General features: G+C 41.7%; 1 protein-coding gene across 3 annotated transcripts; it reads left to right on the forward strand.

The window, feature by feature from the left end:
- The first annotated feature begins 724 nt into the window (after positions 1–724).
- COIL (coilin) lies at positions 725–17,500 on the forward strand. Of its 3 annotated transcripts, none has more exons than XM_082706025.1 (7): positions 725–1,013; positions 7,699–8,812; positions 8,936–9,022; positions 9,438–9,485; positions 12,147–12,216; positions 14,940–15,098; positions 16,532–17,500. In XM_082706025.1, exons 1-7 carry the CDS (start codon positions 769–771, stop codon positions 16,558–16,560), a joined length of 1,752 nt encoding a protein of 583 aa, XP_082562151.1. In that variant the 5' UTR covers positions 725–768; the 3' UTR covers positions 16,561–17,500. The 3 variants fall into 3 exon arrangements, with proteins under 3 accessions (XP_082562151.1, XP_082562153.1, XP_082562152.1); XM_082706026.1 differs by having other exon boundaries at positions 727–1,013; positions 14,940–15,028; XM_082706027.1 differs by lacking the exons at positions 12,147–12,216; positions 14,940–15,098; positions 16,532–17,500 and adding an exon at positions 9,848–10,798 and having other exon boundaries at positions 9,438–9,502.
- The last annotated feature ends 215 nt before the right edge of the window (positions 17,501–17,715 follow it).

Here is a 17,715-nt window from a genome sequence, read left to right on the forward strand (position 1 = left end):
GATAATTCAATCAGAGGACTTACAGCATAAGGTTAGGAGAAAATAAAACTTACAGAATTTTTTTTTCAATGTTTCCACTGACTACAAATATTAACACTTATTAGTCCAGTGATCTTGGGTTAGTAGCTTAGTCTCTCCAAACTTTTTAAAAAACTTTCGGCATGGGAATAGTAATAGCTTATCTTTGTCATGAAAACTAAAGGAGTTAATATACCATGTGAGAGAATGGAAATTCAAATGATGTACAGTTTGTGATTTACTTATCTACTGGCTAATAAGAGGGCTACTTTTATATTTTAAAGTATGGATGGTGGTAGGTATTATACTGCTCAGGCCTCTAATTAATGATTTTATTTTAAAATGTCGATATCTACAATATATTAGGAATTGCATCTTTTCCAACTCTTTACAATGAAAAATTTTGTCAATTAAATGTATTGGGAGTTACTGTTTTTTGACATTTTTTTTCCGTATAAAAGCAAATATCTGCGAAGACAGCTACTGAGAAGTGCTTGTTTATCCAGAGAGTTGCCTAAATTCGGACGCTGCACAGAGTGCAGCGGAAAAGGAATTCACGTAGACTCTTTCCTAGCCCAGTGATGAACAGAATTGAATCGAATCAACCCCGCTCTGCGTTCTCACGGAGCCTGTAGTAGCCACTTGGAGCCAATAGGGGGCATACGTTAAAAGGCCCCAGGGGGCGGGCCTCCGAGCACGCCTCTCGGTAGCCCTGTGGTGTCTCTCGGCTTCCGTTGAGCATCGGGCAAGATGGCGGCCTCCGAGACGGTTAGGCTACGGCTTCAATTCGATTATCCGCCGCCAGCTACCCCGCACTGCACGGCCTTCTGGCTTCTTGTCGACTTGAACAGATGCCGAGTGGTCACGGATCTCATTAGTCTCATCCGCCAGCGCTTCGGCTTCAGTTCTGGGGCCCTCCTGGGCCTCTACTTGGAGGGGGGGCTCTTGCCCCCCGCCGAGAGCGCGCGCCTGGTACGAGACAACGACTGCCTCAGGTGCGCGCTGCGCGGTGTCGGGGTGGGCGGCGGGCCGGGGACGCGCCTGCGCACGCCCGGGGGCGCCTCAGGCACCTGGAGGCCGCGCGTGGGTGGTCAGTGGGGGGGCGGTGGGGAGTGGGAAGTGGGGTTGGGGGTGGGCGTGGGGTGGGGCTGTCAAGCTGCACGTTAGTGAATGCAGGAGGTGCTGATTAGGCTAGGCAGGTTTGGGTCTCAGGAATCCGCCGGCTAAGGAGCATCCTTCCCCGGAGTGCCTCTGAGCCAGGTGATGGGTGACCAAACTTGGAAAGACCCTGGTTTTGCGCGTGGGCCCGGCCGGTCTTTCTTTCAGCCCTGGTTCAGTGGGCACTGACTTAACGAGGCACTGTGTGACGTGCTCATGGCACCCATGTGCCTGAGACCCGGCCTTCCCCTGGAGGCTCTCAGGGTCAGGTGCAGGGGACCCAGGCAAACGGGGAACAGTCGTTATTTCTTCAAAGTGTGCTGTTCGCCCTACCTACGTGCTCCTGCTAGGTCTTCCGAGTCTTACGGTGTCATTCTTGTCATACGTGGGTGTTTTGTGGTTCTTTTAAATAGGTATTTGGGACCTTTTTGGGTTGTGAATTGGGAAATAAAATAGTTCTAAATATTTTGGAAGTTAAAAATGATGATACTGAGAGGAGTATCAAGGAGCCATTGTGGTATGGATTGCCCAGGTGTGGTTCATTTCTTTCAATAAAATGGTAAGACATTATCATATCAGTTGGAACTTTTTTGACCAATTCATTCAGGTCTTCTTTTTAAAGCTCAGCTCCAATGAAAAAATTCTAAAGTTATGAATCAGCCTACTTCCTCTGCTTGCTCTTTGTTGAATAGTCTGTTCCTTAGAACATGTCAGATTCACAAGATTTCTTCATAAGATTTCTTCAGGGAATTCAGTTCAGAACAATAACCACATCTTTGTGTGCGTGTGTGTGTGTGTGTGTGTGTGTGTCTTAAAATCAGGAATGCTGTGATTTATTGAGAATATTTAGCTGTTTCTAAAGACAATTTGAAATAGACCAAATTTCAAAAAAAAAGTTCTTTTTCCTTTTTCTTTCACTGTTAACGGCTCTCTATTATTTCTGCAATTCAGGGACTACCTAAATATTACAACTCAATTGCAAGGACTGCCTCTCCTCCTATTAACTCTCCTTTCTGGGCTATTCCTGCCTAATGAATTAATAACTTGCTGCTCACTAACTGCAGTTATACCTCAATTAATGAATCATCTGGGAATTACACTCTTTATAATGAAGTTAATGTCAAAAGCAAGCCATGACAGCTGTTAGAGGAAATAAATACAGCACAATGGTAGGAACAATTTCTCCTAAACACTTCAAATGTGTGATTGTGTGAGGTAAAATGGCAGCTGGCTTCGGTGGTAAATGGGGCAGACCTTAGAAAAAAACTGAGTTTGGGAAAATTTTGTATATTTTTGTGGTTGCCTGTTTTCAATCATTCTGTGTTCCAGCAGATTCACCTTTCTCCAGAGCTACAGAAGAAAGCATAGTCTCTTTTCTTAAAGGTTTCTAGTATTGCAAAATAACTAGTTTCGTGGTTCAGTATATTATCTTCTTGTGTGATGTCAGCAGTCAGCCTGGATAATTATATTAGGTTGTGCTGCTAAGTGTGGAAGATGATGGAGAAGGGAGAGATCATCATGGAACACACGGTCTGGGACTCTCGCAGTTCCTTGACGGACATGTTAGAAATGGAAATGCTGGATGGCCCAGGAGAGTTGTAGAGGCAAACGCTAGCCTGACTTGGTGAAGAGATAAGTCTGACTGCAGAAGGAGTCTGTCGGGACTGCTGGGAGTATTGAGGAAAGTCTCATGAGGAAAGGTGGAGCCAGCTGGTGGGAGGCTTGAGAGGCTGCTTCCCGGTGGCCATTTCCTCACAGCCCATTCTCTCAGGACCCAGAATCTGACTTTTTCTGCTCTGACAGACCAAAAAAAGTTGTACTTCAGAATAGTTCAAGGGAAGAAGTCCCTTATGTCTCTTCTCACATTCTCTTCCCACACCCTACTTTCTAGAAGTATCCTCAGTTAAGTTTGGGGTCTATCTTCCCCCAATTTTTCCATACACGTGCAAACATGTATACTTACCTTTTTAAAATATACATGTTATCGTAATAAACATAGTGTCCTGCACCTCACTTTTTTTTTTAACCTGACATATCATGGGTATCTTTCATTTGAGTGTACATTATTATTTTTTAATTTTTTTATTTTCTATTTTTGGGAGAGAGAGAGACGGAGGGAGGGAGGGAACGAGTAGGGGGAGGGGCAGAGGGAGAGGGCGAAGCAGGCTCCCCACTGAGCAGGGAGCCTGAAGCAGGACCCTGGGATCATGACCTGAGCCAAAGGCAGACTTTTAACTGAGCCACCCAGGTGCTCTACATCATTCTTTCTAAATGCCATGTAATATCCTTTTACATGACATGTCAATTTCTTTAACCAATCTCTTACTAATGGACCTTTTAGGTTGTTATCTGAGCTCCTTTGGGCTGCTATGATAAAAATACCATAAACTGGGTAGCTTATAAACAACAAGAATTTATTTCTCACAGGTCTAGAGGCTGGGGAGCCAGCAGATTCAGTGTCTGGTGAGGTTTGCTTTCTGGTTCATAGACAGCACCTTCTCATTGTGCCTTCACTGTGGAAGGGACAAGGGAGGGCTGTGGAGCACTAATCTGGTTTGTGAGGGTTCTGCCCCAATGACCTAAGCACCTTCCAGAGTCCCCATCTCCTAATTATCTCACCTTGGCAGTTAGGGTTTCAACGTATGAATTTTTCAGCGACGCAAATATTTAGAACATGGCAGGTTTGTTTTTTTTTAAAGAATTTATTTTTAAGTAATCTCTACATCCAGTGTGGGGCCCAGACTTACAACCCCAAGGTCAAGAGTTACATGTTCCATTGACTGAGCCAGCTAGGTGACCCCCTCATGATGGTTATTTTCTGTTTTTCACTGGTACATAGTGATGTAGTAAACATTCTTGTACATTCTTGTGTACTTGGACAGTAGTTCAGCAGGATACATTCCTAGAAAAGGTACTTTTTGGTCAGATTTTAAAACTTGGTGAGTATTGTTAAACTGGCCTCCAGAAAAGTTGTACTGATCTGTATTTATGCCAATAATATGTTGAGTTACTTCTGTTCAGTATTATGTGAAAGGTAAGAGGGCAGAGTGATTAAGAGTTCAGGCTCTGGAGTCAGACCCCTAAGTTTGAATCATGGCTCATTAGCTGTGTTCCCTTGGTCAAGTACTTTTACCTCTTTGAAGGTGATAATGTAGCAGCCAGGCAGGAGGGAGGCTGCAGGGAACTGAGGGGACCCAAACAGGGTGCATTGCTACCTTTTTACACTCCTTGTTGCTCTTCACCTCCATTTGGGGGGACAAATTCATTAAAAACCCCCCAACTCCTGGCCTCAGAGGACTAACAATTTTTGTATTAATAAAAATTAGAGTTAGCATTTGGATAGTTCTTGGTCTGAGTCTGGCACTGCTCTACACATAGATGATAGCTCATCTGAATATTATAATTATTATTATCACTGTCCCCATTTTTACAAATGAGAAGGATTGAGGTAATATTTAAAAATTTTACTTTAAGTGGCAGAAGAATTTGAATCCAGTCACTTTGACCTTGGCAGGCTGTGGGTTTGGGGTATTAGGCTGTGCAGCTGGGTGTGGCTGTATTTCTGTATGATAGAATCCTAGAAGAGAAATTGCACATTTAAAGGGAGTGCCTTGCATTTTGGGGTGCCTGGGCAGCCCAGTCGGTTGAGTGTTAGACTCGATTTCTGCTTCAGTTATGATTTTATGGGCTGTGAGATTGAGCCCTGCAGTTGGGCTCCATGCTCAGTGGAGAGTCTGCTTAAAGATTCTCCTCCTCTGTCCCCCTGCCCACTTGCTTGGGCACAGGCTCTGTCTGTCAAATAAATAAATAAATCTTAAATAAATAAAGGGAGTGCCTTGCATTTTGATAATACCACCCAGCTTGCCCTGAAAGAGTTTGCATGAACATTGAAGAGTCTGTTTTAAAAATTTCTTGGAATTAAATCTCTTTTATTGCTAATTACGTAGGTAATTCACTTCTCTTCGTACAAGGACAGCTACATTTATTGTTTGTGATCCAAGAAGAGAAATGAAGGATATTCCTAGGGAAAGTGTACACCCAGGAAGGGATGATAGCTCAGCAGACCCTAACGAACCATTCCTTATCCTCTGGATGGCGGTTTGTCTCTCAGTCTTCCTGTGTTCCAAACGGAAGTAATTCTCAGGAACAGCAGGTAGTGAGTGAGGCTGCAGCAATCACAGGTCATACCTTTATGCCGGTAGCCCCAGATTCGATATCTTCAGCGTAGGAGAGGTGATGCCAAGGGCTGCTTGTTGAAAGCGTGATGGTGTGGCAGCGGGTACTATGTGTTCCAGGGATCTAGCAAACCAGTGACTGAACTGAGAGCCTCGCAACCATCTTCACAGTTTGATGGGAAATATGGTCCGAACTGGTTGCCTCAGGATTGAAGCTTCAATCATAACATTGCTACAAGTAAAACAAATTGATGAAGAATGTCAAGGGACAATCCAATATACTGCAGGTTCGTTAGTAGTTCTTAGATTCACAGGATGCCAGCCCACTTTTTGCCCATTTGAGAATTACTCCCTTGCTGCTACATGCTAAAGTCCATCCCGGGCATAGAGGGTAATGTGTTTTTATAAATTAAATCCCTGATCCTTCAGACTTTTATTTCTGTCTATCCTGGTCGACAGCAGCTTTGATTTTACTTTGCTTTGTATGTGTCTGTGTATTTGTGTATTCTGCAGAATAATCTGGTATGTTTTTTTCAGCTACCACATGATAAATCACAGGATTACTATCCCATAAAAATTTTTTTTAAATGCCTACATCTTATTCCCCAATTATACTCCCCCCCCCCAAATACGATTATTTAATCTTCCTGTGGTCACTAAAAAAAACTTGATGAAATATATAGCTGGATAAAAATGTATTAAAAATATAATGTCTGTTTTTAGCAGGCAACTTTAAGCACCCACCATGCACTTGACTTTTGGGACACTCTCATCTTTCCATCATTGGACTGCACATGTTAGAATTAGCTGTTGCCAGTTCAGGGAACAACAGAGTTTTTTTTACTGTGATAATAATTTTAGATGAAGTGTGTTAGGGCTCTCCAGAAAAACCTAGTGAAAGATAATAGATTATATATAGATAGGAACTTGTTTAAGGAATCGGGCTCATGAGATAATGGAGGTTGAGAGGGCCTAAGATCCACAGTTGGCAAGCCAGAAATCTAGAAGAACCAATGATAAGGTTGTGGTCCAGGTCCAAAGACTTCAGATCCGGGGAGTCGATGGTGTAAGTTCCAGCCCTAGTCTGAGTCTGAAGGCTGAGGCCCCAGCTCAGACACGTGGGCTAAGAGAGGGAGTTCCATTCAGGCCTTCAGTGGATTGAATGAAGCGCACTCACCCACTAGGGTGGGCAATCTGTGTGACTTAGTCTACCAATTCAGATGTTAATCTCATCCAGAAACACCCTCACAGACAAGCCCATAACTGTCTAACCAAGTGTCTGGGCACCCATGGCCCAGTCAAGTTGACATATAAAATTAATAATCACAGAATTGAACTTTATGATGGCTTGTCACTATCCCAGAGAACATAAATTGTTAGAAAAATGTTCCCCTAATTTCAACAGAATAAAAGTAAAATCTGAATTTAAGAACAAGCTCACATTTATTTTTAATTTTTTTTAATTTTTTTAAAAGATTTTATTTATTTATTTGACAGAGAGAGAGAGACAGCTAAGAGAGGGAACACAAGCAGGGAGAGTGGGAGAGGGAGAAGCAGGCTTCCTGCTGAGCATGAAGCCCTATATGGGACTCATCCCAGGATCCTGGGATCATGACCTGAACCTAAGGCAGATGCTTAATGATTGAGCCACCCAGGTCCCAGCAACTTGCATTTAAAAACAAAAATAGAGGGGTGCCTGGGTGGCTCAGTGGATTAAAGCCTCTGCCTTCATGATCCCAGGGTCCTGGTGTGGAGCCCTGCATCGGGCTCTCTGCTCAATGGGGAGCCTGCTTCCTCCTCTCTCTCTCTCTGCCTGCCTCTCTGCCTACCTGTGATCTCTCTGTCAAATAAATAAATAAAATCTTTAAAAAGCAAACAAACAAAAAACAAAAAATAGATACTCTGCATTATCACCATTTGGGATAGGCAACATAATAGAGTGGAAAGATTGTGAACTTTGAGGTTAGACAAACTGGTTTGAATCCCGTTTCTGCTGCTTATTAGCTGTGGATCTTGGGCAGGTTACGTGTCTGAACTGTAATTTTGTGATCTGTTTTAGAATGAAGGATAACTGCTTCATGGTGGCATTTAGATTAGAGAAAAGGTCTAGAAAATATTTGGGATGCAGAAGATATTCAAGAAATAGAACTAGTCATTAGAAAGTTGACCGTAAGTGACCATGTAGGCTATTTTGTCAAAATGAGTCTTTTGTCCTTAAGTGATTTGACATTTTTTTCATTGCCTGGTGGCAGGGGTAGCTTGCAGTCATCTCCTTATATAACTGTGTCCTGGAGACGTGCTTGTCCAGGAGACGTACTCACTGTGACTTTCTCTCTTGTTTTGATAGAGTTAAATTAGAAGAAGGAGCAGCTGCTGAGGATACCGTGACAGTCAAGAATGGTGATGATAGTCATTTATTACCTAGAAAAGCAAAGAAGAGGGCATTTAAGTTGGAGGACGGTGAAGAAACTGAACTAGATTACAAAAATTTAAAGAAACAGTGGAAGAGGCAAGAGAACAATACTGATGAGAAGACCTTGGATCTGGAACCAAAAGCCGTCACAGATCTGAGTGTGAGGAAAAAAAGCAAGAGGAAGAGCAAAGCCATGTGTAGTGTCGTGGATGGTGATGATGAAGGAACCAAAAGAAAATCACCAAAGAGAAAGGAGAAATGTGAATATAAAAAACAGACGAAAAACTCCAGGTCTTCCAAAGCACAGACGGTGAAGGACTGGGCTGCCCCGAACTGTGGTCCTCTGAAAGGCTCGCCCGCTAGAAATAGTCTTGTCAAAGCCAAAAGGAAAGGTGGCACCAGCATTAGTACAAAAGATAGTCCCATTTCCTCCTCAGAGTCTGAGTCTTACCATGAATCAACCAGTGATGGTCTCAGCCATGTCATCTTGGAGGTCAGAAATTCTTCAGAGAAAATACCACCTGAGTCGTCAAAGGAAGGACCCGCTACCAAAAACACAGCTGCAAACAAAGTGACCGCCAAAACTGGCTTCAATTCTACCACCGTCAAGGGCAAGACAACTAGAACATCATCTTCTAGTTCAGACTCTAGCTCAGAGTCAGATGACCAGAGCACGGTGTCTAAGAGCACCCCGGAGTGCACTGCCAGCTTCTTAAAGCCAGTAGGCCTCTTTGCGGGACGAGGCTGTCCAGGCCCAGGGCCCTGTTCACAGCCTCCCACTGCTGCCACCTGGAAGCATTCTGACACCAACAGCGCCAGACCGGCTCCTCCTGCTCCCCCTCCCAACGTGACTCTTTCTGCCGGTTTGGGAAGAGGCTGGGGGAGAGGAGAGGACCTTCTTTCTTGGAAGGGGGCTAGGGGCCGGGGGATGCGGGGGAGAGGCCGAGGCCGAGGGCAGGCCATTTCCTTTGTGTTAAATAGAAACGCGGACTATCAGAAGCACCAGCAATTAAATGAAATGGTCACGAACTCATCTACTATTATCCAGGCAAGTACAATTTCTTCTGAGCGTATCTCTTTCCCTTCTCCCACGGGGTGTGTCTGGAGCGCATGTCACAGGTTCGCTTTTTTTCACCAGTAACAGACTCCCATGACTCATGCTGTTTTTCAGAATCCAGTAGAGACACACAAGAAGGACTACAGTCTGTTACCACTGTTAGCAGCTGCTCCTCAAGTTGGAGAAAAGATTGCGTTTAAGGTATATTTTAAAACCACAACAATTAAAACAAAAAGATTAATAAACTTAATCATTAGCAGCTCAGGATTATATATGCATATAGACCCTTTTCCAGATCATATCTGTCCTGTTTTTGTACCTGGCATGGAGGAGGTGCCTACTTACTGTTTCGGGAACGAAAAATGGCTTAGCCCAGTGTCTGGAACATAGCAAGTGCTCAATAAGAAAAGGGCTCTAATTCATGCACACTCCACCACAGCATCCTCCCCCAAATCAAAGAAACCTTTCCCACTGGAACCCCTGTTTTGCCCCTGTTTTGTTCATGGTAGGACCCCCAGGGTGGTGGGGTGGGCACCCTAACCTGGCATATTCTCCCAGGGGCAGAGGAGAGGAGCCGCAAAATTTGTGTATTTGTGGGCTCTTTCTTCTTTTGTAGCTTTTGGAACTAACGTCTGATTATTCTCCTGATGTCTCTGATTACAAGGTAAGGCTTTTGATTTCAAAATAACTTAGTATATTAAGTCAAGCAGAGAAAGACAACTATCATATGATCTCCCTGATATGAGGAAGTGGTGATGCAACATGGGGGCTTAAGTGGGTAGGAGAAGAATCAATGAAACAAGATGGGATTGGGAGGGAGACAAACCATAAGTGACTCTTAATCTCACAAAACAAACTGAGGGTTGCTGGGGGGAGGGGGTTTGGGAGAAGGGGGTGGGATTATGGACATTGGGGAGGGTATGTGCTTTGGTGAGTGCTGTGAAGTATGTAAACCTGGTGATTCACAGACCTGTACCCCTGGGGATAAAAATATATGTTTATAAAAAATAAAAAATTATATTAAAAAAAATAACTTAGTATATTAAAGAAGCTAAAGTCGTATTTAGTGCTGCTATTATGGATAATTTTGCTTTTTTGGAGTAAATAATGTTGTAAAATAGAAAATGGGAACATTATCAAAGTGTAAACTTTTTAATAGTATCACTGGAGCCTTCAGCGTCATTTTCCTTGCACTTGAGGGTGAATGCAGGATGATGATGAGTTTTAATTTTTTTTAAGTCTTTTTTTTCTAAGCGGCTTAGACATTTGCACGCTTATTTGAAGCCACTCCCCCAGGATCCTAAACTTTGAAAGGAAATAATGAATAGCTGTTAGCCAGAAATTTGATTATTTTCATCATAGGAATCTATTTTATATAATTGTGAATTACTGTAGATTCTTATGGTCTAACCCAGCCCCTTTTGCATTATCTGTTAACCACAGGTAACTCACAATATTATCCTTGAAATTTATTCACTAAACGTCTGTGTGGGACTTTACATTAGCATGAGCTTTATCATAGTTCAGTAAAAGCTTAACTCCAGTGGGATTACAGAATTGCATGTTTCCTTTTCTACCCATTCAAAATTTTTTTTAAATGCATAATTTTTTATTTTGATGTAATATATGGAATATAAGAGCATTTAAAAAATAATAATTGGTAATGTTAACATAGTAATACAGAGAAAGTACAAGGAGATTTGATTTAATCTGACTTGATACCTTGGAAGACTTTTTTTTTTAAACTTTGGAAGACTTTTAAAATCCTGTTAAGAACCTTTCCTCAAAAGCAGACTAGAAGAGGAATCAGTTCATGAAGGGGTTTGGTAGGTCAGTTTTAGATAATTAGTATTTCATCGTATTTTTTATCTTAGCCTCTTATTATAAGTAACATATAAGTTATCATCTAAAGCAGGATACTTGTGAGTGAAAAAGATTAATATTAATAACTATCCTTGAAGGAAATGTAAATGGGCCTGTCTTGGGCAAACCAGGATTTTTTTTTTTTTTTAATATTTAATTTATTTATTTAACAGGCAGAGATCACAAGTAGGTACAAAGGCAAGCGGAGAAGAGGAGGCTCCCCACTGAGCAGAGAGCCCGATGTGGGGCTTGATCCCAGGACTCTGGGATCACAACCCAAGTGGCAGGCAGAGGCTTTAACTCAGTGAGCCACCTGGGCATTCCAAACCAGATGTTTTGTCACTTTATGGTAGATAAAGAGTTTAATTCTGTGATATGTGGGGAGATGGATAAATACAGAATTAATATATGTCCTACAGCACGAATTGGGAGTCTAGATACTGATTTTTTTTTAAATGCATATTAAATTGATGGTGGTCATAGTTATTACCCTGGAAAGCTATTTGCTTACTTTTCCTGGTATTTTTAGGACTTTCTGGAAATTATTTTCAAAACCATTTGCAGAGTGAAAATCAGTCCCAGTTTTTGCTTTGACCTCAAGTGCTGTTATCTAGCTGATCACTGGCTTTATTCCTGAAGCTGGTCTTCAGAAGTCAAATCTGTCTTCAAAGAATGTAGTCTCCTCCATCCCTGACCCTGTCTCATGTGTATGCACCTACCTGTGGGATTTTAACCGATGGAAGTGACTGAGTGACACCGCAGAAGTCAGTGCAATGAAAGAAGACTTTATTACCTAAATTTCCTGCAGGAGCAGGGAATGCCTTGTCGTGCAGGCCCTTGGGGGAGAGTACCCGGACCTCACCTGGATCTCATTCAGAGGCAGAAGCAGGAGTGAGGAGAAACCGTGTGCCAGGGCCTTTACTGGGGTTTCCTTGGGGTAGGCAAGGCAGGATGGGGGAAACAGTTTAAGATTGGCTACTTGAATAATTAGCAGGCTTTGGGCTGTAGGGGCTGTCCCTAGTTGTGTGGTACTTGCCTCTGGGATGATTTCGACCAGGGAAAATAGTGACTTGAGGTATGGGAGTTCTTTTTCTCCTATAGGTGGATTTATTTAAAAATTTTTTTTTAAAGATTTTATTTATTTATTTGAGAGAGAGAGAGCATAAGTAGGGGGTGAGGAGGAGCAGAGAGAAAAGGAGAAGCAGACTTCCTGCTGAGCAGGGAGCCCAACGCAGGACTTGATCCCAGGACCCTGGGATCATGACCTGCGCCGAAGGCAGATGCTTAACCGACTGAGCCACCCAGGCACCCCTAAAAGAAGTTTTAATATTGAGATAAAATTTGTGTGATGTAAAATTCACCATTTTAACCATTTTAAAATATAAAATAATAATTAGGTGGTTTTAATATATTCTCAATGTTTCACATGTTGGTTTTTGACTTGGACTTTTATTTTTGAAAGGAAGGAAAAATACTAAGCCACAATCCAGAGACCCAGCAAGTAGATATAGAAATTCTTTCATCCTTACCTGGTGAGTCTTCTAGAAAAAAATTTGGAAATTTAGGCTCTTCACATCTACATTGGTTTCTAAATAGCTTTTATACCCAGGAGCTACTCTCTGCCTTGGCCTCTGTGACGAACTTTCCACTTCTCCCGTGGGCACAGTGCAGCCCTGGGGACCTGTGCTCCCCCTTAGTGGAAGTGTGTGTCCACTAAGGGTTGTTGAATTTGTTTCCAAAGCCATTAGACAAGTTTTCTTAGTCCTATAATTATGTAATTTCATAAAAATTACATAAACTGATGAGCACTGGTTGCAAAAGGAATTATTTCTATGTAACCCAAATTGAATGCGACCCAAGAGTGTAACTAAGAAATTTGTTGGATTATGGATCTGCCAAAAGAGATTGGGAGGAATCTGGTAAGAAATCTAGGAAGATTTCTAACTTAGGCTGCCTTGCTAGTGTTCGCATTCTTGTATCCCTTAAAAAAAAACAACAACTCAGAACTGGAAATTGTAGAAATAGCAGACATATATTAAGTATATGGTTTATAGAAGAAAGATAACTGTAGTCAGTAGGCTCCTAAGAACTACTTAGTTCTATTTCAAAAGAATTGCTAAATGAGTATACTTTTGTGTGTTAAGTCAAAATAAAATGTCTAAAGTACATGTGCCATCTACACTCTCACACATTATTTCAAATGCTTCCCTGCTTTATCCCTGATTCACCTCACCCATTATTGGTTCTAAAATCTGGGAATAAGAGAGCTTTCACTGAATATGGCTTCACTTGGGTCGTATTGGCCAAAGAGCAGGGGAGATCCCTTTTCTTTAGCAGCCCCTAAGGCAATTAAAATGTTAAATAAATGACTAGAAATAACTTAAATTGGTTTTCCAGCTTTCTTCTAATTAGGCTTTATTTGAAGAAATCTCCTTTCCTAGGAATGGTGGACAGAGAGGTTTGTCAATGGTCAGATTCATGGATACAGCCTGATCACTGTCTGTCAGGTGATTGGCAGTGAGAACATCCAGTTAGAACTTTTCTTCTTTGGAGCATCTAGAAGTGGCTTTATCTGTTCAGTAATAGAAATACAGGTAGTCCTCGCTTTGCATGGTTCTGATCATACATATATGTATAGGAACTTTGGTCCCATGGTTTGGTTACATAACACCAGTTCCCAGTGACATCAGGTATGCTGCTAGCTGTGAATAACCACATAAAGTACTGCCAGCTTTTTGGTCTGCAGATTACTATGTCAGTAACAGATGCCCATCGTGATCAGTGACCAGTGACGTCACTTCCAGGTCTCCCGGTGATTGGTCACTGTGCGCCTGTTACTCCATCCCCAGACATACTGCTACGCGTGTGGTTTGCTGCCTCCTTGTCTCTCAGGATAAGCCCACATGGCATTTTACAAAAATGTATGTTGAGGTAGGAACTTGGTCAACAAACCTGAAAGTACAACAAAGAAACAAGAAGTGATGATTCTGGAGGTGACATGCAAATGGGTTCAAGTGGAGTAGGGTCAGAGGGAACAGCTGACCATGTGGATGTTGGCCCTGCAGTTCATGTGAACTTCTTGACATAAATGAGGAGCGCTGGTGGTGACGAAAGAGCTATTTCATGATGATGGTAGGAGCTCAAAGGATAAAATCCTGAAAGCTGATGCACACTTAGGAAGGAGTCTGCTGCTTTTGCAAGTGTAGAAAAGACTCTCCCTCTATGTTGTCATTACATGGCAGGAAGGCAAGCACTGTTTAAACCACTCTTGCTAATAGCTTGTTCTTTTCTTTTTTTTTAAGATTTTTATTTTTAAGTCATCTCTACACCCAAAGTGGGGCTTGAACTCATGACCCCAAGATCTAGAGTCACATGCTCTACTGACTGAGCCAACCAGGTGCCTGGATAAGTTTGTTTTTTTTTTCCTTAAGATTTTATTCATTTATTAGACAGAGAGAGAAATCATATGTAGGCAGAGAGAGAGAGGGAGAAGCAGGCTCCCCGCTGAGCAAAGAGCCTGATGTGGGGCTCAATCCCAGGACCCTGAGATCATGACTTGAGCTGAAGGCAGAGGCCCAACCAACTGAGCCACCCAGGTGCCCCCTGGATAAGTTTCTTTACAAAGAGATAGAGCACTAATTCTTTCTGGCAGTTGAGATTACAGTGTACTACATGCAGAATATTTTTGCTGTTTTTCATCTCCCAATAGAGATTTTAATGTTTTGACAATTTTTAAAAATGTCTTGAGACCATCATGATTTTTCCCCATTGATTATTCAGATTGTTCAGCCTGCCATGGTCATTTTTATGACCCCGCACTACCGTACAAAGCGAGGACTGCTGTATTACCGAGTAATAAGTATGTTTAATTTTGAGGACAGAGCAAGATAGACAAATTTTGCCGAATTCAGATTACCTTTCCCAGCTGGAATATATCAGTAGTCTTTTGGGTTATCTAATGGTTACACCTATTCTTTTCCGAGAGTACTAATAACAGTGTATCAAGCTCATTTCTCTTTTGATGAAGGAAAGAGTCTCTCTGATAAATGGCCAGGAAGCTCCCATCTGCTGTTACAGGGCTTTCTCAGGGTCTCCTGTCACCGAGCACTCCATACTTTCATGTGTGTCCCCAGCCTCCATATCAGTGGACAATTTGTTTGTGGTTGTTTTTCTAATGATGTAAATTCCCTGTAGAGGAATGTTTTCACTACTGGGAAATGACTTATTGTCTCTCCTTCCCACCGTCTGGTTTCAGCCATGAAGGAACCTGGGAAATTTGATTTGGTTTATCACAACGAAAATGGAACTGAGGTAGTGGAGTACGCTGTGACGCAAGAGAAGAGGGTAGGCGTGCTTCGCTTCTTGGGATTGCTTGCTCGTCCATTCTTTCAACTGGCTACTGGCAGTCTGGAAGGTGACATTGCAGCTTCCTGAACTGCCTATATTAAAGTCTGGGATCCCTGGTCTGCCTACATGGTGGCAGTGTCCATGCCCAGTGCCAAGTTAGGGTGCCATCTTGGATCCCAAAAGAGCCAACAGGACAAGGTGCACAAATAACAGAATCTTACTGAAGATTATAGAGTTACATAAAAACATAGTTATGTAAGGGTTTCATTAGGGAAGAGTAGCATATTTTTAAAACTTCATCGATACATACTTTGAGTAAAATGTATATAGTATATAGCTTGAAGGATTGTCATAATTGAACATACCCATGTCACCAGCACCTGGGTCAAGAAGCAGAACATTAACAGCCTCCCTGGAAACCCCCATCATGTGTCTTTGCAGTCACTACCATCTCCCAAATGTTACCGTGATTCTGACTTACAACAGCATACATAGTTTTAAAGAATGACATAAAAGGATGATTCTGTCTTTTGACTTCTGTTTAAATTCTTAAATTGCCATTTTAGGAAATAGCTGGTTTAGAGGTTTTAGGCAGTCAGGCTTCTAGAGTTGCTGGCTCATTAGGCTGTGCTAGCATTTAACTAAATAGAATTTATATTTAAGAAAGTGTTTCCTCTTAAGATGTTTATATTTGAAATTTTATGGATATTATTCTGTAACTTTCAGTATTGCAAACTCACATTTCAGAAATGTACACTTGTAGAAACCCTAACCAGACTATGATTTGCTTTGTCTTTAGGATAGATGACACTCTTAGGGATTTATTCCAAAAACACATTTTAGGGTCTGTGGTAGGATCAGCAGATTTGGCCAAGTCTCCTGTACTTCTTTATTTGCAATGTGTGCCTCTTCACTTTTTTGTGGAAAATTAACCTTGGAAGCTTTCCTTCCTCTCTATTCCTTATTATACAGGGGCTAGAAGCAGAGTCTGTCATTACCATTCTCCGACACTAGATGGTGCTCATGATTCATCCACATGGCCCGAGTGATGGCATTTGTTTGCTCTCTGTAAAACACGAGATGCCTCCTAGGTTTAGGCAGCGCAGAGTAGAGCTGTGCAATGGAGCATTAGGAATCCACTGATAACCCTTAAGGGCCACATCTGCCTGTGAAGAGTCCATGGGCCGCCAAGCCACAGAGTCCTGCTGGGCAAATACCCTTGACCCTGAGTAACCAGCTGCCCCACACCCTGGCCCATCCCATCCCTACCCCTGCTCGAAATGAAGGAAAGGTGCAATGTGTTTAATATAAAGTGTAGTTGCATTCTAGGTAAACAGTTCTTCTAGCTAATTGGACTCATCTTACTGAGACTCAGGTCATTGCAGGTCTTCAACCATTCTGCACAAATGGAAATTTACATGACTGAAGTTTTTAACCAAGTGAAACCTGTATGATCTCAAAATGAAGCCTCTAAACCAAATTTTTTGTACTTTTCCTCAGATCACTGTTTTTTGGAGAGAATTGATTGATCCAAGATTGATTGTTGAACCTCCGAGTACCATACCAAGTACAGAGCCTGCTTGAGGATGACCTCTCCATCTCATAGTTTATAAATGTCTTGTTTATGAAAGTGACTATAACCTGAACTTTAAAAAAAAAAAAAAAGATTTGAAAGTTGTATGCATTTTTTGTTCACTTTACTGCATAGGAAAAAAATCTACCTCATCATTTAAAATAACATGGGTGTTCCTTTTTGTAGATCTTTTTCTTCTTCTTCCAAGCTTAATTTCAGTAACAAAATTTAATACATGACATTCCCTGCAGGCATTGTTACATATCAGTATATATGGTTTCTTCTCTTTTTTATTTATTTTTTGACCATCAAGTAGCCATCGTCAGTAGGAGTTTATAACACCAAGTACAAGAAAATGCTGCATATCTTGTCTTAGTAAGTTTTATTAAGTAACGTTCTAAAACCTGAAAGCATGTTACTTGACCCAATTTTTTAACATTTGAGTTCCATTAAATATGGAACATCTTATAAATTGCAAGTATTTTATACTTGTAACTGTCAAGAATTAAGTAGCTGGGTTTATTGCAAGCAGTGAGTTAGAGAATCCTTTCACATTTTTCTCAACTTTAAAATTGAGGATTTTCAGAGTCCTGTGTAGAGCAGTGAAAATAAGACCTCGTGTTTTTGCCTGGGGTGAACTGGTGTTCCACCTGGGTGAAAGGATTTCCTATGAGTTCAGACCAGGGAGCATGTTGTCTTGCTACAAGATCCCAAGCACCTGGCTGAGTGTGCTGGAGTAAGGACTGAATGGAAACTTCAGTTTCTGTTATTATTCAACAAAAGCTAAAATGGAAAAATGGCTAAATCTATACTGTGAAAATTGCTTCCTTTTACAAAAAATATCAGGTTCCTCCTTCAGCTTTGCAGATTTTTAAATAAAATCCGATTGAACTACACCTCCCTGCTGAGTCATCGTGTTTGGCTGAGTATTACAAATTGCTGTCTTGTGTCACCATAACGCAACAGATACAAATGTTCCGGAACAGGAAGCTTTGCTTTGACTGGAGAGTCTGGTGTTGCACAGTTCAGTCCAATGAGAGTCATCAGATCTAGGAGCTATTGGGCTGGTGATGCTGTCTTCTTTCAACCCGCACGACACTGATGTGCATCA

The sequence above is a fragment of the Mustela nivalis genome (genome assembly GCF_964662115.1).
Source record: "Mustela nivalis genome assembly, chromosome: 17".
Taxonomy (NCBI): Eukaryota; Metazoa; Chordata; class Mammalia; order Carnivora; family Mustelidae; genus Mustela; species Mustela nivalis.

What these genes read in the sequence shown, in the direction of transcription:
- COIL (XM_082706025.1), top strand. Translation starts at nt 769, where the DNA reads ATGGCGGCCTCCGAGACGGTTAGGCTACGGCTTCAATTCGATTATCCG. An exon ending in CGAGACAACGACTGCCTCAG is followed by an intron (nt 1,014 to 7,698) that starts GTGCGCGCTGCG and finishes TTGTTTTGATAG; the next exon opens with AGTTAAATTAGAAGAAGGAG. An exon ending in GGCTACTGGCAGTCTGGAAG is followed by an intron (nt 15,099 to 16,531) that starts GTGACATTGCAG and finishes ACTTTTCCTCAG; the next exon opens with ATCACTGTTTTTTGGAGAGA.